General features: G+C 41.1%; 1 protein-coding gene across 1 annotated transcript in view; it reads right to left on the minus strand.

The window, feature by feature from the left end:
* Positions 1-2,219: 2,219 nt before the first annotated feature.
* Positions 2,220-26,566, minus strand: part of LOC144373271 (dual specificity mitogen-activated protein kinase kinase 6-like) — a 32,131-nt gene continuing 7,784 nt past the window's right edge. Inside the window, exons 3-9 of the mRNA XM_078036374.1 lie at positions 23,781-23,829; positions 20,900-22,909; positions 20,547-20,663; positions 19,833-19,884; positions 17,424-17,551; positions 14,504-14,643; positions 2,220-2,560 (exon numbers count right to left, since the gene is read on the minus strand). Coding sequence (XP_077892500.1) covers positions 2,503-2,560; positions 14,504-14,643; positions 17,424-17,551; positions 19,833-19,884; positions 20,547-20,663; positions 20,900-20,974 — 570 coding nt within the window. The 5' untranslated portion in view covers positions 20,975-22,909; positions 23,781-23,829 and the 3' untranslated portion in view covers positions 2,220-2,502. The remainder of the gene's footprint in view (positions 2,561-14,503; positions 14,644-17,423; positions 17,552-19,832; positions 19,885-20,546; positions 20,664-20,899; positions 22,910-23,780; positions 23,830-26,566) is intronic.

The raw sequence follows: 26,566 nt of genomic DNA on the forward strand, positions 1-26,566 counted from the left end.
GTATGCAAAAGCTCCTCCAGAATTCCAAAGTGTACCAGGTTGACAACCACAGACCAACTTCTCTATCAACTATGACTGTTTTGGCATTTCTGGCCCTGGGCCCACAGATTAGAGAGACATACAAATGAGAAACATTTTTTGTTTGTTTGTTTGTTAAGAATGATTCAAAGGAGACAAACAGGCAGGCGTAACCTGACGCAGGCCAGGGAGATGATTTGCTTTCTACATTTTACCAAAAGCTAAAACAAAGCCAGGCGTGGTGGCATAATGCCTGTAATTCCAACAACCAGGGAGGCTGGGGCAGGAGGATTGCAAGATTGAGACCCGCCTCAGCAACTTAGCAAGACCCTGTCTTAAAAGAAAAAAGAAAAAGGAGTGGGGGTGTGTCTCTACAGTAAAATATCCCTGGGTTCAATCTACAATATTACCACCCATAAAAAAAAGAAGAAAAGAAAGAAAGCTATAATGGGGTGACCCTAGATGACTTTCCTAGTACTTTCTGTTTTCATAAAATGGGTAAATAGAGCAAGAATAAAGTTGCAATTTTTCTCTCAGTCTCAAAGAAGAGGAACTTCCAGCTTTAGAAAGGTGGGTGGGAAACTGAATGGCTCTAATTACAAGGATAATGCACCTTTTCTGGCTAGGAAAAAATTTTTTAAAAATGAAGGCAGAGGTAGCTATGAAGCAGATGAAGCCAATGTTGAATCAAACAGATATGTCTCAGAAGAGAATATGAGGAAGGAATGAAAGTGTCCTACTCACTCTGAGCAACTTCCATGAGCAAGAGGTCAAGAACAAGACGGAACAATACAAACAGATAATATACTATTGCAATTCAAAAATCTGAAATGGGAAGGAGGATTTGAAGGAGCAATCCTCTCCAGATCAGAGAACTTGAGACAAGGAAAAAAAGCATAGTTTCCTTCCTTCATTCCTTCCTTTCTTCTTCTTCTTCTTCTTCTTCTTCTTCTTCTTCTTCTTCTTCTTCTTCTTCTTCTTCTTCTTCTTCTTTTAAATCAACATCCTTTGTCTTTGTATTCCAAGAGTCATTTTATATAAACACAATGTCCAAAAGAATTGGTTCCTAGTTACTAGTATAAGGTCTATATTTTCTTCATCAATCATTTCACTCCTTGAGGTATCAAGAGCCCCATATCAGACATCTGTGGTATCTTTAGCCATGGCAAAGAACTCTCTCTCTCTCTTTTTTTTTTTTTTTTTTTGCTAAGTCAACCTGCTTGGAATTCAGGATGGAGCTTGCTAAATTGCCGGCTGCTTAGGAACAAGGTGTGGAAATGGAACAGTCTATTCCTAGGAACTGATTCAGCCTTCCATTACCTGTTCATTGTATCATGGAACAACTGACGGCCTTTAATTCTCTACAACTGTAGCCCTTCCACTCATACTAAGGCTTCTTCATTGAACAGGAAAACAAACAAATGGAAAAAAGCAAATTGATTACAAAGATCATCCTTGGGGCGTCTCCACAGCAAGAGGACCAAAAGCAGAAGAAGGCACCGCAATTCTCTCTGTGGTGTGCAATCTCTCCTCATGACCAACAAATGACCTTCCTACAGAATACAGATGTTCACAGAGGCCCCTTGGTGGAACTTGATTTACCAAGTGCGCACACACAAACACACACACACACACACACACACACACACACACACACACAGATGGATAGACAGGCAGATATAAAATCACATCACAAATCACTTTCCACTGAATACTATACCACAAATGTCAAGAGAACCAAACTTGTTTCTTTGAGCTGTGATAAAAGTGATTTTTTATGTTTTACAAATTTGGAAAAAGAGCAGGAATAGGATACCTCAACACCTCACTTAAAACACATGGTCATCACCCAAGATGGAGTTGAAGTCTGGGAGAGAGGAAGAGACATTTCACAGGAAGAGCTCCTTTTTTTGAGATTTTTATAATATTCTTAAAGATGCATATTAAATAATTTCTTCTGGACCATAGACATGATCGAACTTAAAAAATAAAAGCCCTATAAATATTGCCAACCCAACCTTGTCTTCTTGTGTAAAGTGGGATCTTTCCAACCAAGCGCTTAAACATAAATATTAAAATAATAAATGGGACAAACTACAAATCTACTTACAGTTTCATCACTACTGTAGCACCTTTTTGCCAGGGCCAATGCATTCATTCCATAAAGAACAAGAGAAATCTGAGAAGCTTAAGGACTCATATGACACATCATTAAATATTTAATCACCTTTTTAAGTCCTAAGCCTTTATCATATTTCATCCATCTAGAGAGTTCATTCTATACTATAGATTCCAAGGCCCCCTTAGGAGGGGAAAAAGAAGAGAAAAGAGAGAGAGAAAACCCTCAGAGAGGCAGGGCAAAATTACCTCAAAGATGACTTTCTCTTGGCGCTGTAGTGAACTTGCTTCATCCCATAAACCCACCAATCCACAGTAGGGTCAATCAATTTAAGTCCAATGCTCTCTAGTCTCCAAGAATCAGTTTCACAAAAGATGCCACATCTGTTGCTTTGGATTCATGTAGGGTGAAAAATTGATGTTGCTGAGAAAGAAAAGAAAAAAAGCATGGATTAATATTTGTCACTGATAATATATGAGATAAGCAAATGAACAAGTTTGTTTAATAAATGAGTTATGTATCCCTATCAGGAGGAAGGGAGATCCCTCCTACCCTTTCCAAAATAAGTACACATCTAGGGATAGATACCTTTACTTCCACTCCTCCCACTTTGATATCTCTAGGTGTCCACCACCAAGAATCTATTGCTTTCTTTTTTTAAAAAAATATTAAATATGCTATACAAATCCCATCTATAGTCAAATACAAAGATTGGCAATGACCATCTATCTAACACTCTGACTTACAACTTGGTCCCCTAAAAAGTCATTTTAGACTGATAGAGCTATAAAATAATTGGAAACTCCAAGTATTTTCACGTCTCAGGAAATGGGTAGTAGAATTAAGACACCAACTCTGCTGATCCATGACTGTGCAAGGAAGCATCCCAGCCCTTGACTTTGGAGGGCTAGTCAGGACGGACAAAGTCAAAGCCATTTTCTAAGCCATACCTACAGCCAAGAGTTAGACTTACGTCTCCTCTTGACCAAGAGTTGATCCATCTGGGAAATAAACTACCGACTACAGGTATGTGCCGAGTAAATTCAACTTGGAGATTGAAGATGGGAAAGGGAAGCATGGTCTGTCTGCATGCAGCTCAGACTAAGCAGACTGTAAAAAACAAAATGAAGTCTTGCACTTTGCTTCGGGAAAAGGTGAGGGATAGCAAGAGGCCACACATTCAGGAACAATTCAGAACACCAACCCATTTTCTCCATGGCACAACAACAATCCTCCTGAACTGGCTGGCTGTCTTGGGGGGACCGTCCACCTTATATTAGAGATACACCAGGACTCCTCCTAGAGACAGACCTAATCAAACCAACTCAAAGGGGGAATTCCCTCTGGTAGCCAGTGCCTCATCCCCCACCCCCACCCCCACATCCCCAACTGTCTGGTAGTAGTATTTGCCATGGCTGGTCAGGACTAAATGTGAGCACTTAGCATGCAGACATTTGGGTGACTCACTCTTTTTGCCTGACATGGAGACTTCATTTACAGCCATCATGTTGCCGAGCTGTTGGCTTTCTAATTATAATTCTTTAAGCCTGACAGTAGAGGGCTGGATGAGTCAGCTCTGTGGGGAACTGAATGCCCACCCATAGGAGTTTAGGGAACATTGCAATGGGGAAGGAACAAAGAAAATGAAAAAAAAAAAAAAAAAAAAAAAAAAAGCAGGTTGTCCTGCAAGGACTGTGACTCAGAAAATGGAAAGGAGATTTCCTGCTTTAGCTGGAGAATACAGGCTGGATACCGGCTCTGAGCCTGACACCAGAATATTCAGTGAGAGTCCAGAGACAAGGTTCTCATCCTGGCCTCCCTCAACTACCAAGCATCAGTACCACTTTCCATTCCTAACCCACTTAACACGGCACACTTACCAAGTGTCTTCACATCATGCTTTTTAGCTTTCCCACATTCTCTTAACATTCGGAGAGGTTTAATGTACTTAAAAGCCTTTTTACTATCAAAACAGGACACACCAAACCTCAGATTGTCTTGGTGATCACTTCTAATGCCAGCCAGCACCCCCATACACACCTCTGTCCTGCTGCTATTAGCTCAGTGGCTGTAGCCTGAATGTGTGAATGAATTAAACAAGCCAGCCTACAGTCTTAAAAACAAATGTTCAGGCATGTTTCAGTTTATTCCCAGGCTTAGAGATGGGTGTGAGAGCCAGAGGTCAGCAAGGTCGTCCATGGACACACCATCGGGAGCAAAGGGGCAAGCTATATCTCCAATAGGTCTCCAGAGCCTATGCACATCTCAGCTGTCGAGATGATGGTTTCTGAGACTGGGGTTGTGGCTCAGCTGTAGAGCTCACGCCTAGTACGTGTGAGGCACTGGGTTCAATCCTCAGCACCACATATAAATAAATAAAAATAAAAGTATTGTGTCCACCTACAACTAAAAAAAAATTTTTCTTTTAAAGTTACTATTAAAAAAAAAAGATGATGTTTTCTGTGGTCCAGGCATCCTTGTTTACTACTCTAGTACTTTTAAGATATTTGGAGAACATAATGACCCCACAGGACAATCACTTGAATGATCTGGTTACCATTTATGGTGGTTATCATCTAGGAGAGGGTTAGGAAAGGACAGCTCATGACCACCTCTAGCCCACTTCCTGTTTTTTAAATAAAGTTTTATCGGAGCACAACCACACACCCCTCCCCCCCATATATTGAATACAGCAGATTTCCAGAGTCATAATAGCAGCTGTAGCTCCCCCAGAGTCTAAAATACTATCCAGTTGGCTAATGCTGACACTTGAAGAACAATTCCTGTAGAGTCATGGCCCCCAGCTGAAGTTTGGGAGAACAAGCAGAGAAGATGATTTTAAAGCACAGATAGCCCTCAATCTGAATTAGGGAGAAAGCCATTTGGGATTTCCATAAGTGGTCCATGTCTGGGTTAGGCCTTAATTACACTGTCCTTCATGAAAGAAAAATGATTTCTTTCTCTCCCACCTCCTCACAAACTCCTAAAAATCTTAAACAATAGCCTCCCAGCACGTGTTTCCCAATACTGAAGTCAGGGAGTCTGGACTCAGATTTTTCATTTAAAAACCTCAATTCCACAGGAAAGCAGGCAATAGTTATGGTCTTAAGAGGCAAGTTCATTTCCAGGACCACAAAGACTAATGCCATAAGGAGAAAGGGGCGGGGGGAGCCCACATGATCTTACAACATTGATATGTATGCCAAAACATACCAAAGGGTTAGAATATACTGGAAAGGTAGAAGTCAACATTCCCTGCCAATGTACACTAAGCCTGAATTTTTTCTAATATGTTCTAATGAACTTTCTTATAATAGGTTCTCTGGAAGAAAAAAAAAATGTCCTACATTTTAAAGAGAATTATATTGAAAGTTCTTCTTTTATCCAAAATTAGTTATAAAACAAGGAGGTTTTAAAATAGGATTACAGATTCCATAAGATCCTACAGGAATCGTTCTACATTTATTGAACTTTGTGTGAAATTAATTTTAAAAGGGCTTAGGTGTCACACTACCACAAAAGAGTAGCCAGGACTGAAAAGGCCTCTGGCTGTTAGAAACATAGTCAGGGAGAAAATATTTAACCCAAGCATATAGAATGCTGTCTTCTCATCTTCTCTTCTTCCTCAATAGCGGGTCTCAGTTAAGACAGCTATAGAGTGTCAAGCACAGGGCACTGCCCTTTAAAGGGGACATGGAGGCCCAAGTTCATCCATTAGGAAAATGGTCCAGACTTAAACCAAAGCCTATCCACAAGAATTGAAAATCCACGTGGGTGGCCCTGTTGAGCACACACCCTCTCAACCAGAGTCCCGTAGCACCTTCTGACTTGACATTTCCAAGTCAGGAAATATCTCAGCCCCCTCACCACACCACTTGGTAAGAGATGCCAGGAATGTACGCATTCTGTGATGTCCCTGGGCTGGCTTTGACAGGTGTGAGTGGGACAGGATGGGAGGAAGCATCCCATGCTTGCCACATCACCGTGCTCCAGTAAAAAGGGAAGTCAGCGTGTGCTCTTCTCTTTATTGAAATTGCATGTGAACCTAACTCTTCCTTCCCCTGCTTAAGGTGAAGTCTAGGGAGGAGTTAACACCAATTCATACATAGTCTGAATTGTGTGATACTCCCTTCACCTAATGTGTTCCTCCCACATTCAAAAGACACTTAGAGCATTGCCAAGTTTAGGTCCTTGCCATCTGTACCAAAGACCCTCTGGTAATACCTAGAGTGGCAGCTACCACCAGGGAAGAGAAACAATTCTAAACCAGGTTGAGCTTTGAATTCCATCCCTCTTTTCACTGTAGAGCAAATGACAAATTGTGAATGCCAGATCGTAGAATCCAATTCATAGTACTGTCTCCTACTTCTTTTCATCAAAATGAAAAACAGGAGGAGGAGAAAAAAACAGTGATTCTTTCCTCCCTAGCCACCCAGCCAAAAGAACTTCATCTAATTCATCCTGTATATATTATCAAAATTTGAGTAGGCACATAGCACCTCTTCCTCTCATTATTGAAATCTCTGAAGGGCATGCTTTCCTTCATTTTATATAGTACTTTGTGACCATGGGTAGGTTTTAAATTTGAAAATATAAATTTCACAGACACCCTTTGTCTATATCATTACAGGTTAATCAACTAGGGGAAAGGCTTTTATTATGTTTATAAAGGACATATGATGAATGAAAGGTTCTTCACTCTTTTTCTTGAGTCCAATTCCTGTCACGAGTGTCCCCATGAATCAATCATATCTCTTCCAATGTGGTTATCTGACCATAATTTAGGTAGCTATAACTTTGGGCATATTCACAGGGCTGACACTCACCATAAGCTCTGGGTACATAGGCCACTCTTTGGAATTCTTCTTCAAGATTAAAGGGAAAAAAGAAATTAATTACATTAAAATATAGAAACTATTTATCACTACACTAGGACTCTAGAACCAAACCAGCTTAAAAAAATGTATTGAAAATATGAACCTTCTATGTTGATGGTTCTGTTACAAAGATAAATTGTGCTTTTAAATCACCCTTAATACGACAAGTGTGTGTGTGTGTGTGTGTGTGTGTTATTTTTTGACACTTTACCAGTGACAATGAGACTAACCCTTCTGAGCTGCAGTCATTCTGTTTCAAAATGAATAGCTATTTTCCTTCAAGGAAGCTTTTAATCCCACCTCCCCTGGCAAAGAAATCGGCAAGTGTTTCCTATGATGCATCTGTTATCCCCTCACAGTCTTCAATGAAACTTGGTTCTTGCAGCTTCCAGTTCCCTTGAGTTTATAATTTGCTTCAATATATTCCTAGCCAAACCTGCCTCAGAGAGAAGAAATAAACCCATAAAGTCTCTAGGCTAAAACTACTTGCTTATGCATCTTAGCTGATAAAAAGGAAAACATACTCCGTGACTTAGCAATTCTTTTCAGAAATACTTCGTGGCCGTGCACTACTGTGAACACTGTGAAGTGCATTTTGATCTGTTGAGCTTTCAGAGACATCGAATGACCCTGGATACCAGAGGCCACAGTGATAAAATCACAGGATGAAGAGAATAACCCATCACTCCTATCTTCAACCCACCCCATCCTCTACCAACCCCTAGCCTTAAAATGGAAAGAAAAGAAAAAGGAAGAAGAGAAATGGTGTATTTGGAGCTGGAATTGCAGATTACAGAATGGAGCGAATCATGATTTTGAAAACAATGTTTTGCAAGGCCACCTACACCCTCCCTCACCCACTGGGCCACACAATCATACATGAATGGAAAGGAATTGTGCCTGGAGTGAGTGGAACAGAAATGTGACTGATTATAATGATGCTAGGGTTTGCGCTAATGTGTCATCTTTGAGCCAATGAGACCTGGTGTGTGTGACATGAGCTCTGCTCTGATCCAGCCACACAAACTCATCCTAATGAGGGAGCCAGGTACAGAACCACAGAGGATGAGTCATTGAGATGCTCTGAGAAACTGTGGGGTTCCAAAAAAAAATGAAATGAAAAAAGATAGAGAGGGGGTGGGGTAGGGAAGCTTTTGAACCAAAGCAACTGAAAAGCAGCCTACCAGTTTATTCCAGGCAGTGCTGTGGGTAGAAGCCAGGGGACCTGAGACAGGGTACAGGTAGATGTGAGGAGAGAAGTTTCAATCTGGAACTGAGGGCAGACCTAGGACCTAGTGACCTCAGTGACCAGACAACCTATGAGAGAAAGTTTCATCTCAACTGAGGATAAAAACAAGAGTGCATTATATAGAATTACCAATTGTCACAGTTGGACTGATAATGGGAATGTGTACCTGAGTGAAATGAATGAGCCTTGGAACTCCTATTGATGGCTTTGCCTGCCTCTGCATCCTGAGAGTCAGTACTAATGGTTCCCAAAGGAAGGTGATTTTCCCCTCCAAAGGACATTTGGCAACATCTGGAGGCATTTTGGTTTGCGCAGCTAGGTGCAGAGGGTCACTGGCATCTACTAGGTAAAGGCCAGGGATGTTGTTAAGCATGATATAATGCCCAGAGCAGTCCCCCACTACTAAATGTCTAAAATGTCACAGTATAGGTGAAACTGGACTTTAGTTCCTAGGGTATCTCCCTGGCTGCTACTGCTCATCTCCTCTTAGATGAATTTGCCCAGAAGGATCTTCTCCATCTGATTCATTTGTCACTCACTGCCACCTCCTGCCTTCTACCCTTCTCTACCCGCTACTCTCAGAAGCAAAAGTTTTCTTAAGTTCAAGAGCTAGTTTATCCAGAAAGAAACCCAGCAGAAGCAATGTGGTCCCAGGGTATTACTCACTTGCATATAGACCCCAGTTAAAAAATAAAAAATAAAAAGTCTAATGTGTACAAGTCCTAAATTTCTAGCTGTTCATCAAAGCAAATAAAAACACAGAAATTCTTCTCTATAGGCTGAACAATTTAACTTGCTAAATCAATAACAAGAAGCACACACAATATCAAACCCACATCCAGTACTCAAGGGGTTGGTTCTGGAATCTCGCTGGAGACCCTAACTCTGCACTGAATCTGAAACACTGACAGAGCACCTCTGTCCACCTTTCCATGAGTGGTTTTCATGGTCAGGAACAGAACCAAGGGAATGACTAGCAAAGAGAAAGAGCCTGTGTCTCAAATGTCAAAACAAGGGCTTCTTTTACAACTAGAGATCTTCATGGGTCTGCTGATTTTTGACCTCATATTTGGTAGATTATGAAATGACCCTTTTCTTCCCTATCTTCACTTTCAGAGCAGGTGAGGAAAACGTCCCCAGAAAAATTTCTTCTTTGAAAATCTTCATTATTAAAAAAAAAAAAAGTAGCAAAAGCCCCTAAGTTGGTCCATCATAAAGTGTTTAAGATTTCTGAAACCTCCGAGCCTGCTGGCCAATAGGTGACATTTGGGCTTATGGCCCTTGATTGCGAAGGTCAAAGTTCACCCCAAGCTCCACAACAGAGTACTCAAGGAAAACACTTACACAGCAGAGCAGCGCTGTTTATTGAATTCCTGTATCTGGTGCAACCCATTCTGAGTTTCTCCCCATCTTTTAAATCGAGAACACTTTAAAACATGCCCTAAGAATAGCCAAATACCCAGGATAAGGTTAGGTAGGAAAAAAAGCAAATTTTCCATGTTTAATAGGAAGTGCTTGAAATTCAGTATAAAATAACAACTGCAGAGTTCAAAGCTACACCAATTTCTTCTTGGATGAAAGTCAGACTTTTGAATTTTCAAGTGGCTTGTCATTTTCAAGCATACAACTAGCGAACTGCCCTAATTCCTCTTCCAAATGCCACAACACACGCTTCTGACCGTAGCTGACACTAAAAACCAGCTTCGTGCTGTCTTGAGAATTGCTAGCTTGAAGATTGTGCTGACCAGAGGATTTCTGCCTATTTGAATTCTCACCGATTGTTTCCAAGAAGGGCTATTTGGCGCATCCACAGAATAAAAACACACTGTGCCTCTCAAGCCATCCATTTGTCAAAAGCTAAATAAATATCCGCTGCCTCTTTCTGCTGTCCTTTCTGAACAAGTCGGAGACTATGTTTGATTGTCTCTGTTTCGTACTAGTTACTCTGAGTTGATTTTCAGAGACTTCCTTCTATGAACCTGTAGGAAGAGCTTGTGGTGGAAAGTAAAAACTTGCTTAGATGCCTTTTTTTTTAATATATAAACTCATTTGTGAACTTTTTTGTGGATTGGACTGTAAGGCTTTTCTATTAGACTTTATTATGAATCCCCCAAACAAGGCCTATCTGGTCAGCACTGTCTACCTTAGAAACTTTTTAAATACTCTACGGTAAAACCATGTGTGAGAAAAAGGATGGAAAGTCTCATTCACTAGTCCAATTTCCAAATAAGTACAAAAAGGAAGGGTCTATAAGGAATCGTTGCTTCTCTTCAAGTTCATAAGCAATGATGCCTTCACTTTCCTTTCATTCTTCAAGATGTTTCTCTGAAGTTATTGCAGTAGCATTATAGCACCTGGATCTCTGGGCTCCAGAGCCACCTGTGGATGCCACTTCACCCCATGCACCGTGATTAGCTGTTTGTTATCTGACAAGCATCACTCGGTACTGATGGGTGGAGGTCACAGGTTGAGGTCCCGGTCCAAGTTGAGTCCCTGGATGCCACACTGGGATGCCTTCAAATGCTGGGGTGAAATGCAAGCCACTAAAGGTCATCAATGCTCTGACAGATCCCTTAGGCTCTGAGTAACATGCCCTTTTTGTACCCTTATCCCAAATAAGGATGAAGAAATAAATACAGAGATATATTTATCTTGAAATTTGAGATTCAAAATGTTACTTCCCAAATCTGGAGTTCCCTTATCACTTACAGGACCAAAGCCTGATTATGTTGTAAAAGTATAATATGGCAGTCACTCAGAAAAAGGGTAATTAATAAAGATTACAGCTTTATAAAGAGGAAAGTGGAAGATGAGGCAATAAAGGAAAAGGTGCTCAGAGGCTGTGTCCTGCTCTTCATCAAGGAAGGGGGTATTCTTCCAGAACGCCTGTAAAATATTCCTTTGTTTGCTATTTAATTGCAAGTGACCCAATCTACGATTTCTAAAAATGTCAGTTATAAATTCAAAGGGAAACAAAAAGCAATAGATGTTCTTCAGAAACCTCTTCGTTCTTTCCAATCTGCTCCAGACCAACTTTAAAACTGTCAATAGCAAAACAGGTGCAATAGCGAGGCTGTTACTGAATGAGGCATGGACTCAGATGTTACTATACATAAAAAATAAAATTGCTTTCATAAATACCCAAGCCAGTGCTAAGATCTAGGGGGCGGGGAAATCCATGCAATTTTCAACTCAGAGGCCTTAAAAAGTTTGATGTACATCCTGAGGAGGTATCAAAGAAAATATCTTAATGCTTGAGGGCAGGCAAAAAGAAAAATAATTATTGACAAATAGGAGAAGGTACACTCTCCTAAAGTCCAAGTGAGGATAAGTAAGCATGCTCCTAAAATTCATAATTAAGACTCCTCTGCTATTTTGAAATTCCCCGCATCAACAAATATGACCTATTATTTTACAAAATTAATATTCCAAAGTATCAGCTTTTCCCAGAGATATAGTACTGATGCTTTGAAAAATTTAAAAAAAAATCTGTACCTTGATGACTGTAAACTGAAATGATTTGAATTTTGTTTCTATTATTATTACTACTTTAATAAGCCCCATAAGCAAGACAAGCTGACTTCCTGAATGTAAATGAAGTGACACAGCATTAACCAAAGTAAAATTTCCAAGTAAGTAGGAACTTGTCTACCACTCGAAACATCTGAATGAATAAACTATGGTAACTGGAACTAAAATTGAGAGGAAAAAGAAAAAGATAGAAAATAAAAATGACTGGATTAACAAGACATATATATAAAAAAAGAGAAAGATAAGGAGATCTCAGATGGACAACATACGAGCATCGTAGCAGGAGCATAGACACAGTGCAGTCACTATAGAAAGAGCAACAGGACAGCCTCAGGAGTTTCTGCATGTGTGTGCACACACTGACATTAGAAAACAGGCCTCTCTCAATGTATTAAATACTGTAAGAAGCTTTAATGATCTCATTCTTATTTCTTTTGGAGGAGGTTTTAAGTTCGAGAAGAAAAGTATTTTGATACAGAAAAATCAATTGATTGAATGATTTTTTAATAAACTACAGGCCAGCATGGTGGGGTGCAGTTCTAATTCAAGCAACTCAGGAAGCTAAGGCAGGAGGATCGCAGGTGCCAAGCCAGCCTCAGCAAAAATAAAAAATTAATTAAAAGGGTTGGAGTTATAGTTCAGTGGTAGAGCACCCCTGGGTTCAATCCCCATCCCTGGGGAAAAAAAAAATTACAGAGAGGTGTAATTCTGAATGAGAAGCAATTGATAGCAGGTCCATAAATCTTTCATATAAACCCAGGATTCTCAGCAGGTATATTCGAAGTCCATTAGGATGACTTACGAACATTGAAAAGTACTGAAATCGGTCCTTCCCCAGACCAATTAAATTGGAATCTGTGATGGTGAGGCTTTGGGGACAGTGCTTTGAATGTTTGCTAGAGATGTATAAATGAGAAGCCAGAGTTGAGAACCACTGAATTGAATGGGTGATTCACAGTGGAAAACTCTCTTTCCCAAACTTTTCACACCAGCCTCATCCTTCTTACCAAAGTTTCCCAAAGTATCCAGAATCCTGGGCCAAGGGGGATGGGTGGGAGAAGAGGAACAGGAAGACAAGCTTGAAGAAGTTTCCCTGGATGAGAACCTTTCCCATCACCACTCCTCCTAGGAACTACTGGGCTCAATGTCAAAGATGACTCACCCTTTTCCTATGTGACATTTAAACATTTGAGGATAAGGCAAAAGAAAACAACAAAAAAAATCAAGTTCTTTGAATCCAGAAGGTGAAATCATGACCGCCATTTCAACTGGCAGATATATCCAGCCTGTTCACATGAGGAAGGCAGACAGGGGACAGACCTCAAGAGCCCAGAGAATATTTATTTTAGAGACACCCAACGTGTCTTATCCAAGAGTTCCAGCCCCTCTCTGGCCATTCAGCCCAAATCAAAACCAAACCAAACCACCGTGGGCCAGCCTCATAAATCATTATGGAAAACACCTGGGGTGAGAGTGGCCTGGGACCAGAAAAAGTCCAACAGGCCTTAGTTTCACAAGCTACAAGAGCCTTTCTCGTGTCATCATGTTTCCCAATAAAAGCTGTATTCACAACGCTCCTTCCAAGGAGCAAGAAGGCCGAGGAATAATGCTGTGAGGAAGAGGTCGCTTCGACTTCCCTGTGCCCTTCGGAATCTACAGAGCTCCAGGCCCCTCCATGGCAGGGAGTGATCAGAACTGCTCCTCACCAGGAGGCACGGCTGCGACTGCCACCAGCTCTGACTCTATCCTTCTCCCAGTTCTCAGCCGCTTTCTCAGGATGCCCAGATAAACTAACTTGGTTCTGTTATGTGCTTGACCTTGGATGTCCTCTACACAGGGGTCATTATCACGTGACCTTGGGAATTCTGGCCAGACCGCAGATAGGAATCACTGGATTGTCTGGAGAATACCATCCCCCTTCTTACTTTCCTTGATGGCACCGACAATTTCCATGGAAAACAAAACTTGACCATCTTAATGTGGTTCTTTCCCTATTTCTAAGACAACTTTCTTTGAATCCAGCTTTCTTTGGGTTCTATTCCCAGATCCCCAACATCATCTGCTGCGCCCTCCTGGGTGAGCACTTCTGCAGTGAGCAAGCATTCTGTAGAAGCAAAGATTCTGCACACTTCTAGGTAGCTCAGCAACACCCTTGAACCACCACTGTCTCTTCCAAAGAGATCTCTGCCTCTGTTCCCCATCCCTGGGCTTCCAGGAATTCTCACCACGTTTCTCTTTATGCTCTAAACAACATCAAATTGCTCACAGCTTCCATAAGGGAGTTTCTTGCTTGTGGACATGGTGTGTGATATTCCTTCTCTTTAGAATCCCTTCCCTCCCCTACTCCCCTTCTACTTGGAGAATACCTCCCAGGGGCTCAGTTCAGGATTCATCTCCTCCAGAAAACTCTGTCCTGATGCCTTCCCTCTGACTTCTCCGAATACCCTAAGCATCTCTCCACCTCTGGACCTGCCCTACTGTGATACTGCACTACAACAGTTGACTCATGAGACTCCCCTACTTGACTTGGTGGAGCTTTAGGGAGGGCCAGGATTGTGATGTTGGCATCTTATTCTCAAGCATGAAGGGCAGACTCCATAGATGCTTCCAGAATGAATGTATGCAGAATGGACCAATCCCAGTGGAGGGAAGTCATGAGAACGCACCACCTTCCTCAGCCCTGGCAGCGGGGAGTCGGGGCTGTCTTACCACTGTGAGGTAAAGTCGACAAACTGTGAGGTTAACTTGTCTGTGGGCAGCTGTGGCGACGGCTCCTCTACCACCTGTTTGAACTGCTGAAATGGGGTCCCCCAGGAATCGTAGGGAAACCGGAGGATGGCCAGTTCAATCTGCAAGGGAGAGGAAGCCGTGTAAATAGAGATGCCTCCGGGAATCAGCCGTGTTTCTCTCCAGAAGAGTGAGAGGGAAATACAAAGGTGAAGTTCATGTATAATTTGGGGATAATAACAAATTAGTAAGCTGTTTTCTGACAATTCCCCCCACCACCACCATATTCCTAGAGCTAGAGGTTTTTCAATATTACCTTATTAGAGAAAGTCACTGAAACCTACCTAAAACCAGTCCTTCAGCAAAACCCACTGGGCTACTTTATAACAATTATAAGCCACAATATTAAACTTTAGGACTGTTGTGGTTTAGATATGAGCTATCCCCCTCAAAGGTTATGTGTTAGACAAGGCAAGAGCATTCAGAGGTGACAGGGTTAGATTATGAAAGTTGTGACCTAAGCAACGGATTCTTCCACTGACATGGATTCACTGGGTGGTAACTGCGGGCAGGTGCGGTGTAGCTGTAGAAGGTGGGTCACTGGGTTTATTCTTTGTCCCTGTTGAGCAGAGCTTTCTCTCTGCTTCCTGATTGCCATGTTCCGAGCTACCTTCCTCCTCCATACCCTGTCTCCATGATGTTCTGCCTCATATTTGGGCTCACAGGGCCTGTGGACTGAGACCTCTGCAACTGTGAGCCACAAAAAAATCTTTTCTTCCTGTAGGTTGTTGTTCTTGTCAGGTCTTTGGTCACAGCAACCCAAAAGCTGACGAAAACAAGGATTTTCTAGAGCAGAACTGTAACTCTACTGCCACCTGCAGGTCCCTTGGCAAAATGAGAGGGAAAAAAAAAAAGTAACCCAGGACCCAGTAAGTGATCTTTTTTGGACTTGGGTAAAAGCCACTTTGCTGTTACAGGATCACATGGTTTCTGGGCAGGGACATAAAATAACTTACAGGATTTAATCAGCTGCTGTGCCTGGAAAGGAGCCAGGACCATAGTGGATAATTCCAGGCCTCGGTGATAACACTGAAAATTTATGATCACCAGTTACTAATGTGACACTGATCACGTAACTGCAGGGCTGTGCCTGAGCACATTTTACTGTTTGTTAACATGTCTTTAGGACACACCTGACCTCAGCAGCCAAGACTCCTATAGCCCGTGACCTCCTACAGCAGGGCCCACACACATCAGCACTCTGTGTAGCGTAAGCATCTTGCTTTGACTAGAATCATTTGACTGAAGGTACCAGGACTCTGGTCAGACCCTCTTGCTTTACAGATGAGGACAGAAAGACAGTTCATGGGACTACCAGTTACTCAAGGGCATACAACTAGGAAGAGGCAGAACAAAGAGAAAAATCATTTTGCCCAAACCCAGTTAAGTATTCCCAGTACACCAAACTGCAAATAATTGTCACTCGAAAACCACCTGCCACATCAGTCAAAAAAAGGATGCTCAAGATCATCATGCAGGGCTTTTGCTTCTCAGTCCCAAAGCAGTGGCAGGCTCAGAACCTCCACAGCCCAGGACAATTGTCATATGCTACCATGGTGATGCCCAGACTCCAAATGTCAGACTTCACACTGTATCCCTTCTGGTTGAGCTCTTATTCTTTCAGGCTGCAAAGAAGACAGACAACTGAGAAACTGGAAAGACCTTGGAGACAACATTCACAGCTCAACTAAGACTCAAGGGATGGTCGAAGCTGCCAAGTGAGTTGCTTTAAGCTTTAACATGACTCCCAGGCCCAAAAGACTCGGTCACCCACAGCGAATAGCCATGTCTCCATGGAGTTTCCCTTCTTCTGCTAGTCCTTTCTTTGAGACAGTCCTGGATCAAAGTACCTTCACAACAAATTTTAATTTTGCCTTAAGAAACGGGGCATGCATTATCAAGCTACTCTGCCCATCTAAAATTATCCTTGTTAAAAATGACAACCGTCTAGAACCGATTAAAAAGAATCCACAAGAGTCACTAGGCTGCGACTATCCAGCACTAGTAGACCCTAGCAACCTTTAGCTGAACACGGACAGGGAGCTTTTCAATTCCAAACACAATATTATAAATGGAGCCCCAATGTCTCTGCTAATGGTGATGAATCTTCAGTGCTGTGAGGTTCTCTCACGACTAACCCAGCTGTGTGGGTATCACTTAAGTTCTACTTACTAATCTGTCCTCGCCAACAAGGAGACACTCACCTGCAACTCAGGGTAGGAAACCGTGCAGGCTGTGTGTATTCCTTACGTGTGTTTTCAAATAATATATCCCTTTTACCTGATTTTTAAAAGGAATATATATGCTACATTCTGAATGTTTCTGTACCTGCCCCTGCAAAATCCATACATTGAAACCTAATCACCTGTGAGACACAAATAATTGGTGATGAGGTCCTCAGGGTGCAGGCTCCATGAAAGGAGTTAGTACTCTTATTCAAGAAGCTCAGGAGAGATCCCTCACCCCTTCCACCAGGTGAGGACTCAGCCAGAAAGTGCCATTTATGAATCAGAGAAGCAAGCCCTCACCAGAGACAGAATCTGCCAGCACACTGATTTTGGACTTAGTGCCCTAAACTCTGAGAACTTGTCTCTGATTTTATCAATATTATCTAGTTTGTGGCATTTTGCTATTGGAGCCCAAAAGAACAAAGATGTTATATGAAGCAAGTGACTAAGGAGTTCAGAGAGGAAATATTTTAGAAAACAAAATGATGCAGAATACTTCTCGAGTCTCAGGCACATTTCAACCTACCCCTGCAGCCATCCATTTCCCACTCCCCCAGCCTGATTTTGCAGGCTGTTCAGTTCTCAGATGCCACCCCTGCCGCCGCCAGACTTACGGCCATGTATGGCTTGCAACCGGCGTCAATTGTTTTAGCAACAGAGTCCACCAGATAGCCACTGATTCCGAAGTCACACATCTTCACTTGGCCCAGGGCATTAATCAGCACGTTAGAGGGCTTGACATCTGAAAGCAAGAGTAACCTGCACACCATCATCCCAGCCTGCTCGGAAGATCTGCGTCTCTGCCACCAGAGGGCCTGAGATCCCCGTTAGTCCTTCACCTTCCTTTGTTCCCTGAGTTGCCCAACTCAAAAACAAATGTCACCCCTGACTCATGGCTACATGCTGCTTGTGGCTTTCAAGGTGATTCTTATTCTGCATGTTTTGTCTGTCCTGTAGGTTTGTAAAACCCCAGGTGGAGAGAACTGTTTTCCTCTATTTATTTATCATCTTCATTTCCAGTAACATGGCAAACACTTTAAAAATTATTACTGAGCCAGGCGCCGTGGCACACACCTCTCATCCCAGCAGCTCAGCAGCCTGGGGCTGGAGGATCACAAGTTCAAAGCCAGTCTCAGCAACAGGGAGGCACTAAGCAACTCAGTGAGACCCTGTCTCTGAATAAAACACACAAAAAAGGGCTGGGGATGGGGCTCAGTGGTTAAACACCCCTGGGTTCAATTTCCCAGGACAAAGAAAAGTAAAAATAAAATAAATAAACCCAGGCACATCAGAGCGCAGGGCAGGTCACAGAAGGGGCATTCCTAAACAGATTTAAATGGAACCCACCCACTCACATACCCAAGCAGATGAGCACTGCTGTCTCTGGGTAATGAAATTAGCAATGAGCTCCTTTTTCCCTTTGTGACATTGTTCACAGAGAACATAGAATAAGAAGGAAAAAAAAATGATTCTAAAAGCTCTAAAAATTATCCTATATCATTTTTTCTCTTAAACTGGCTGACAACACAAATTTCATTTTGTTATTTTTTAAACCTTTCTATCCTCGAATAAGAATTAAATATCTCATAATTTGGAAGTAAGCTGAAAAATCAATTTCACATTCCTGAAAAATCCACATTGTTTTTCCTATCTATACTCTATCCCAATTTCTTCTTCTGGTCTTCCAACCTCCCATTTTTTTTCAATTTTTAATACTACCAATTTAGTAATAATAATAGGCACATTGTCCTTTCCAGGCACATGACTTAAGAATGATCCAAACCACAGAGCTCTATTAGCTATCAATACTTTCCATTAACTTTCTCAAAGACGTGACTTAGCGGACCTCTTCCAAGAAGTTTTTCCTCACCATGAACTCCCAGTAATAATCAATGACTCATTTTACACTCTACAGATCTACTTCCATATTTGGCATTTTTCTAAGACAATTTCCTTTTTCAAAACTCTTTTATTTGTGTATATATATTCTAATTTCCTATTGATAATTTTGTGACAAAAATATATTTTCATAGATACGTTTCAGGGCATCTATTATAGTGTTGTATTTAAATAATGCTTTAAATATGATTATAAGAGCTAAATGGATAGATGAATGGATGGATAAAGGTAAATGAGTGGATATATTGTGGGTGCATGAATGAATCAAAAGATAATAAGCCAAGAAAAAGGAAGAGAAGAATGGAGAAAAGAAAAACCAAATCATTTCTCCTGCCTCCTGCAGATGGAAAGGGCTCAGATTTATTCCAGAAGTTTCCTCACTTCGATGTGCTCAAGAATCCCCTAGGGATCTTATTGAAATGTAGAATTTCATACATTTGTCCATTATGCTTTGGGAACAAGCTTCTGCATGATGGTGAGTACAAGATGAATCTTTATCATCTCTGAAATTCTCCATGATCCTTTAGTTTGGTAACAGGTATTTTATATTCAATTTAGTTGTAATATAAAGCCCAGGTCTTCTTATCCCCTCAACCAAGATTAAAAATACATATATATATACTGTTGTAGTTTGGACCTGAAGCATCTCCCAAGTGATGAAGGCTATGTTCAGCTTGGCACTACTGTGAAGTGGTAGAAACTTTAAGAAATGGGACCTCATGGTAAGTTTTAGGTCTTTGGGAGTGTGCTCTCAAAGGGGACATGAGACCTCGGTCTCTTCCTCTCTTTCATTCCCAGACACAGTGTGAATGGGCTTCCTCTGCCACACATTCTCACCATGATATGTGGCTGCACTATTAGCCAAAAAGTAATGGGGCCAATTGACCATGGACTAAACCCTCCAAAACTGTGCGCTAAAATAAACCTTTCCTATCTATAAGTTGATTATGATCAGGTGTCTTGTTACAGTCACAAAAAGCTAACTGTTATGCAATTCCCAAACAATTACCTGGCTCAGTTCCACTGCCATTTTTACAGGGGAGGGGAAAGTGAGGAGGAAGACTGCAAGCCAAAGAAATGAACTTATTAAAAGGAATAGCCAGGGAAGCTGTGTGGATGCTTACCTCGATGAATGACAGAGAGTTTACTGTGTAAATGTTCTAAAGCTTTTACAATCTGTAAGAGAAACACAAAGTAGAACTATTGACCCCATCACTGGAAAGAAACTGAATTCAGGTTTATTATCCCTGCCTAAAGGTCACAGGGTAAGGTATCTTCCCAAATAGAGGTGGTTCTACCCAAGATGTGTAGGTACAGCAAGTTACACAAACTGGGCTCCACTCACCAGAGAGGGCTAACATCAGAGTTGTCTCACTCATCTCTTTTTTCTGTTTGGCCTCAAGCATTTTCTTTTTTCTCTACCCTCATGAATCTCAGTAGCCATTAAGGTAACAAACAGTCTCTTCTATCTTTTTCTGCTGCTTCTTTCTATGAATAGTAGTTTTAAGAAGACATTTAAAAATCTACAAATTAAAACTGAAATAAAAAATAGGTATCAGAATATAGAGCTGGGTGGAATGCACTCATAACAGATGGCTGCCCTGATCAGAGTATTGAGTGTAGAGTTTGCTAAACCAAATCAATGGTAACGTCTTCGACGCAGGGCTCAGGATGGAAAGCACTTATTTACCCACCCACCCATGGAGGCATGCATCCAGCAGACACGTGTGGGATGGTCATGATGGTAAAGGTTACGGTTCCTCCTACTGGGGACCCAAAGACCCTTGAAGCCTAGACTTTTTATGTTCTCCTTGCCATAAGGTTCAGGATGTACTCACAGAAACTGCTATCTTGCCTAAGATGTCCTCTGGAATTGTTTGGCCTTTATCAATCACTTGTTTGTAGAACTTATCTAGCGACGTGTCCATGAGCTCCATGCAGATCCACACATCACCCTGGAGATCAGTCCATTCAGGGAAGGTCAAGGAGGGTGGAAAATGGGGAGAGAAGAAATGGTCAACACCTTGTCCTGAGGAGGAAAAGGTACAGTTCCCCTTCAAGATCTCAAAGGGATTTGTAAATAAGCAAGATCAGCTCCAAAAGACAACACAGGCAGCCTGGGCCTGTGAGCGAGGGGAGAAAAACTGTAAGTCATTATTCTTCTCGGACTTTGAATCAAAGGATCACCTACCTCCTGGAAGAGGGCTCCATAAAAGGTGACGGTGAATGGGCAGTCCACCGTCCTCATGGAAATGTCCAGGTCCATCAGTAGCCTTTTCTGCTCCTGGCTGTTTACAGTGGCCCGGATCCATTAGATGGGAAGGCATGGAAAACTTAGGGTGACTTCTCTGAGCTGAGTCAGTCAGTCAGGCAGGGAGCTGAGGAGCCCATCCCTGAAACCAGCTGAAACCACTGCTAGCACATATCCACCCTGAGTGACAGGCCATTTATAATCCATAAGAAGTAAGGAAGAGGGCTGGGGATGTGGCTCAAGCGGTAGCGCACTCGCCTGGCATTCGTGCGGCCCGGGTTCCATCCTCAGCACCACATACAAACAAAGATGTTGTGTCTGCCGAAAACTAAAAAATAAATATTAAAAAATTCTCTCTCTCTCTTTAAAAAAAAGAAGTAAGGAAGATTGTTCATCATTTGATTTCTTAAACAAAAAAAGCAAACTAACTGAATACTTCAGAGAATAGGAAGATGTTTAAAACTGTATTTCTAAGGTATAAAAGTAATCTGGTTTACAGGACTTATCAGGTTAGTGTGAAGGTACTTTACTGCTTATGTGTGATCCTCAGGGGTAAAAAGCCAAAAGCCCCTCTTTGGGAACAAGAAGGAGTACAGTAGCTATAGTTAGCCCTCCATATCCCCGGGGGATCGGTTCCAGGACCAGCTGCCCTTGTATTACCAAGCCCAAGGAGGCCCAAGTCTCTAACATAAAACAATGTGGTATTTGTTTATGATCTCTACATATCATCTCATATACCTTAAATCATTCCTAGATTGCCTTTAACATTTCATACAAAATAAATGTATGTAAACAATTGTTACATTGTATTGTTTAAGGAATAAGGATGGGGGGAAAGCCTGTACATCTTCAGTGCAATTTTTTTCAAATGTTTTTGATCCATAATTAATTGAATCCAGAGGTGTGGTACCCACACACAGGGAGAACCAACTGTATTTGGAATCAAGTGCAACTGTCAGAGAACTGGTACAACTACAGGAAGAGGAGGAACCAAACAGAAACAGAGAAACCACTTAACCCAACCCGGTGCTTCTGAAAGAAGACAAACCTGTCACACCTGCAAATATTGCCTTCCAGAAATGTGACTGTGTCTTTAACTGACAGCAGAGTTACCGTAATACTAGGTCTTCATGAGGTGGCCTCCATTCTCTAACAGGAAAGGGCTCCATGTCTCTTGCCATTCCCAATAAGGGCCCGGTGACTAACTATGCAGAAAAGGCAATTCCTTAAGAAGGCCAGAATCTTTCCAGAAACATCAACTGATCTAGATTGCAGTCCATAGCTCAACAGTGATGCAAATTTACTCTAGATGTATTTACCTTCCTTTTTTCGACAAACAGATGTTTTCTCTCTCAAATACAGTTTCTTGATTTTCAGGGACAATTCTTTAACCCAAAACAGTATAAAACAGATTCATGCATCATAGCAACCAAGCGCATTATGTAACTTGCTTTGGATGCTGACGGGAAAACCCAACAGAACAACAACAGCACTTCAAGATAATCAAAGAAATGTTAGTTCAGATCCAGTATCAGAAGAGGCTAAGAAAGCATTTGCTAATTCCTTTAAGTATGACAGTGACCTCATCATTGTGTAAAAAAAAAAAAATTTAAAATGGTGGTGGAGGGGCTTAGTAAAAAAATAAATGTCTATGCAACACATACCAAAGAAGCATTTTACACACATTTGGAGAAAAATACTATTTCCTGCAAAGAATCTTTTTTTTTTCACCCTATTGAAGACCATTTTGTTTCTGTGAAAAGGGCTGGTTTACAGTGGAGATGAACAAACATACACACTGCAGACACAAAACATTTGGGGGAACATCAACTCTACCTTCACCGCCATGATCTGCTCACTGGGCACGTGCCCCATCTTCTCCACCACCCCGTACGCACCTCGCCCCAGTTCCACTATAGACTCCAGGTCATCAGCCTTCACCTCAAAGTTCTGCGAGAGAGAAAAATAGGAAGGTGACAAAGGAACTAGACACTGACCACGCTGTCCTTACTCATCTGGTTTTTCTCAATGTTCAAGGGGTCATTGCCTGGCCATGTTTTTCTAGCAAGCCACAGAAAGCAAGAAGCCACCAAGAGCAACAGGAAAAGCTCAGGTCTCTACAGGAAGCCAAAGCAACAGGCAACTCATTACAGGCAACACAGAGACCCAACTCCACCCAACTCAGTTTTCCAGTGGCTCTATGGAAGCTGTCTACACTGCAGCTCTTAAGCCACACCCCCTTAATTATCTTTATAACCTACTACTGGCTGATGGCAACCAGATCTATGCCATTTTGAGACTGACCCTTCCAAGAAAAACATCCAGTCTCTTCAAATACCCTCAACAAAAGTGAATGCTAATCCATAATGGGGGATGGGGCTTAGGATAAGTGGATTAACTCTGGATGGCCCAAAGGGGAGGGGGCATGGGGATAGAAAAGATGGTGGAATGAGACGGACATCATTACCCTAGGTACATGTATGATTGCATGAATGGTGTGACCCTACTTTGCATACAACCAGAGAAGTGAAAATTTATGCTCCATTTGTGTTCAATGAACCAAAGAGAATTCTGCTGTCACGTACAACTGATTAGAACAAATAAATAATTTTTTTAAAATACCCTCATCGATACCACAATAGCCTGACTGCAATTCACAATTCAAAATAGCAAAAGCAAAACAAGCCATTTCTCTCCGATGTCCAACTTTTTTGATGCATCCATGACAGAATTCTATAAACAATAAATTTTTCATTGGTCATCCAGAAAGTATATACTTAAAATGATCAGTGTGTTAGCTGACAGGCATGACTTTTCTCACCTGATTTCCAATAGAAATGCAAGCCTTAGAGTCTAAATCTCCAGGTGGCCTGAGAGAGATAAAGGGGAAAAGAAGATACATGAGATATTTAGTCAAAGACATTCTTTCCAAATTATATGCAACTGGAGAGTTTTTCCCTTTGGGAAGAAGGTAGAAGTTCACGAGTCAGGAAAAATAGCACGGGAGTGTGAATGTATGGTATTTAAAATAAAATACATTAGGGTTTAAATTACTTCATCTCTTTGAGCCTCTGTGTCTCCTTTCACATGGAGATATTACCGTGCCTACCTTGTGGAGTAGGACTGGGTATTACAGGGAATGTTCCAAGTCAAATGCTTAGCAGAATGCTTGGCGTACAGTAAATAGCCGATAAACACAGCTAGAGTAGCTTCAAACCTTTTATTTCATTCAAGGGCACCAACGTATCCAACATTTCACCATTTTTTTTCCCACAATGGTTGTACAAGAAGAAAGAACGTTTATTTCCGTCTGATTGAATCAAGGAACCTGCTCCCAATACCCAGGCCTCTTCTGATGAAAATGATTAATCCATCCAAGCCTTAGGCCTTAGGGTTCATCAAGTCTGCCAAAAGCATCAGGCTATGGGGCCAAGACTGACAGCTCAGATTGGATTAGTTGACACTGTGTTCTTTCTGTCCAGGGCTGGTATATTAGTTTGCCTGGGGCATTAAGATTTTGTAGGCGTAAACTGTGGATGGATGTTCTCTGTCAATTATTCCATATTTTAATTTTCTGGGTAAAGAATCAAGCTTATTACAAAATTCTTTCCCTAAAAGACCAAAGGTATTCCAAAGGTCACCCAGTATTAGTGTTTTATATGAAAAACCAACTTTGGTTTATTATAATATTTATTTGTAATTCTATAGGTATAATCAGTTCACTGATTACTATTACAATCATTATTCATTTATGTAACTTGTTAAGTATTGACTTGACCCAGACACTGTGCTAAACCATTTGCATAAAATAGTTTCTCTTTTACAACTCTGACATTTTTATCTCTATTTCAATGCGAAGAAATGACATTGATATTGTGTGCATGTACAGATCTGTAAAAACAAATCCCACCATTATGTACGAGTATAATGCACCAACTTAAAAAAAAAAGACAAAGAAAAGAACTGGCATTCAAAGAGATTAATTTAAGGTCTTTCAAAGAGATAATGACATTAGAATTTAGAGCTGTTCCATGACTCCTCAACTACAGAAGTAAAGGATCCTCACTCACTAGCCGCAAATTATTTGCCTTAGTTTTACCCAGTCTAACGCACACGTGATTGAGTATCCGAGATCCCTGAGTGATTCCACTTAGAAGTTGTACCATAACAATGAACAACTTGGAGCTACCTTCCACTGAGCAACTACAATGCAGCAGGCAATTGGCAAGACATTTAATATGGAGTATGACATCTGATCCTCATGACAACCACACCATTGTTTATTCTTATTTTTAAGAAAGGGAAATTAAAATTCAGTGCAGTTAGGTACCTTGCATAAGGTACTAACTAGTCAAGTTAGATCTCAAATATAAACATAAGCATTCTGGCTGCAGAGCCTGAATACTTACCCAATGAAGCTAGCTGAACAATTCCAAACAAACACCTGACCCTCACACAGTTCTGTTGTTTTGCTTGTCAAATGAGGGTTTTTTTTTAAATCCTGATCTTTTTGTGAGTGTTTAATAAAATAATACTGACTAGCATAGAATTGACTTAGGATTAGTTACTATCAACCAATTGAGCAAAGAGCTCAGAAACCTAAGTCAAAGACACATTGGCATTGGCAACTCAAAGAAAGAGCTCAAGCACACAGACCATACACACTGGACTATAGAGAGTGGAGCTCTGTCCTAGGACAGGGAGATGGGATATGAATGGTAAGAATCGCCAGGCCAACCTCAAGAAATTGCCAAGGAAAGTAACAAAATGCGGAAGCTACTTCTTTAGAAGCACAAATATAAACCTCACTGCTAAATAAGAAGACTATAATTTAAATGGTGTAGTCCACAATAGTGATGCGCTGACCTCCACACAGTGAAGCAGAAAAGGGTATTCAAAATACATTCTACCAATTAAAAAAAATAGAGGCCACATTTACGCTTGTTTAGTTTCCTATTCATTTGTTTATGTCAAGGGAGGCTTTTGTGGGTGGAGCTGGGGTTATGGCTCAGAGGTAGAGCGCTCACCTCACAAGTGGGAGACCCTGGGTTTGATCCTCAGCACCCCATAAAAATAAATAAATAAAATAAAGATATTGTGTCCATCTGCAACTAAAAAAAATAAACATTGAAAAAGAAAGGCTTTCAAAAATTCATAAAACATACAAAATTAATATGCATTAGGAAAGGGCAAAGAATAAAAACTCAAAAGAAAGTTGGACAACTGATGTAAGAAAATATGTTTTATATATATACATAGTGCTTTCTATATATTTTTCTATATATAGTTTTATACACACACAATACACACATATATATTATTTTGTTTGGTTTGCTGTGTTGGGGATTGAACCCATTGTTCTCACATGCTAGGCAAGTTCTCTACTATGGAGCTGCATCCACAGCCTAATAAAAGAATATATATTAAAGAAAATATTGGAAATAAGAACAGAAAGTAATAAAATTGAAAACAGAAAAACAATAAAACAAAGCAAATTCTTCAAAAAAATCAACAAAATTAATAAACCTCAACCAAAATTGACAAAGACAAAAAAAGACATAAATTACCAATATCAGGGGAAAAATGGGATATCACATCAGATCCTGC

The sequence above is a fragment of the Ictidomys tridecemlineatus genome, unplaced genomic scaffold (assembly GCF_052094955.1).
Source record: "Ictidomys tridecemlineatus isolate mIctTri1 unplaced genomic scaffold, mIctTri1.hap1 Scaffold_338, whole genome shotgun sequence".
Classification (NCBI taxonomy): domain Eukaryota; kingdom Metazoa; phylum Chordata; class Mammalia; order Rodentia; family Sciuridae; genus Ictidomys; species Ictidomys tridecemlineatus.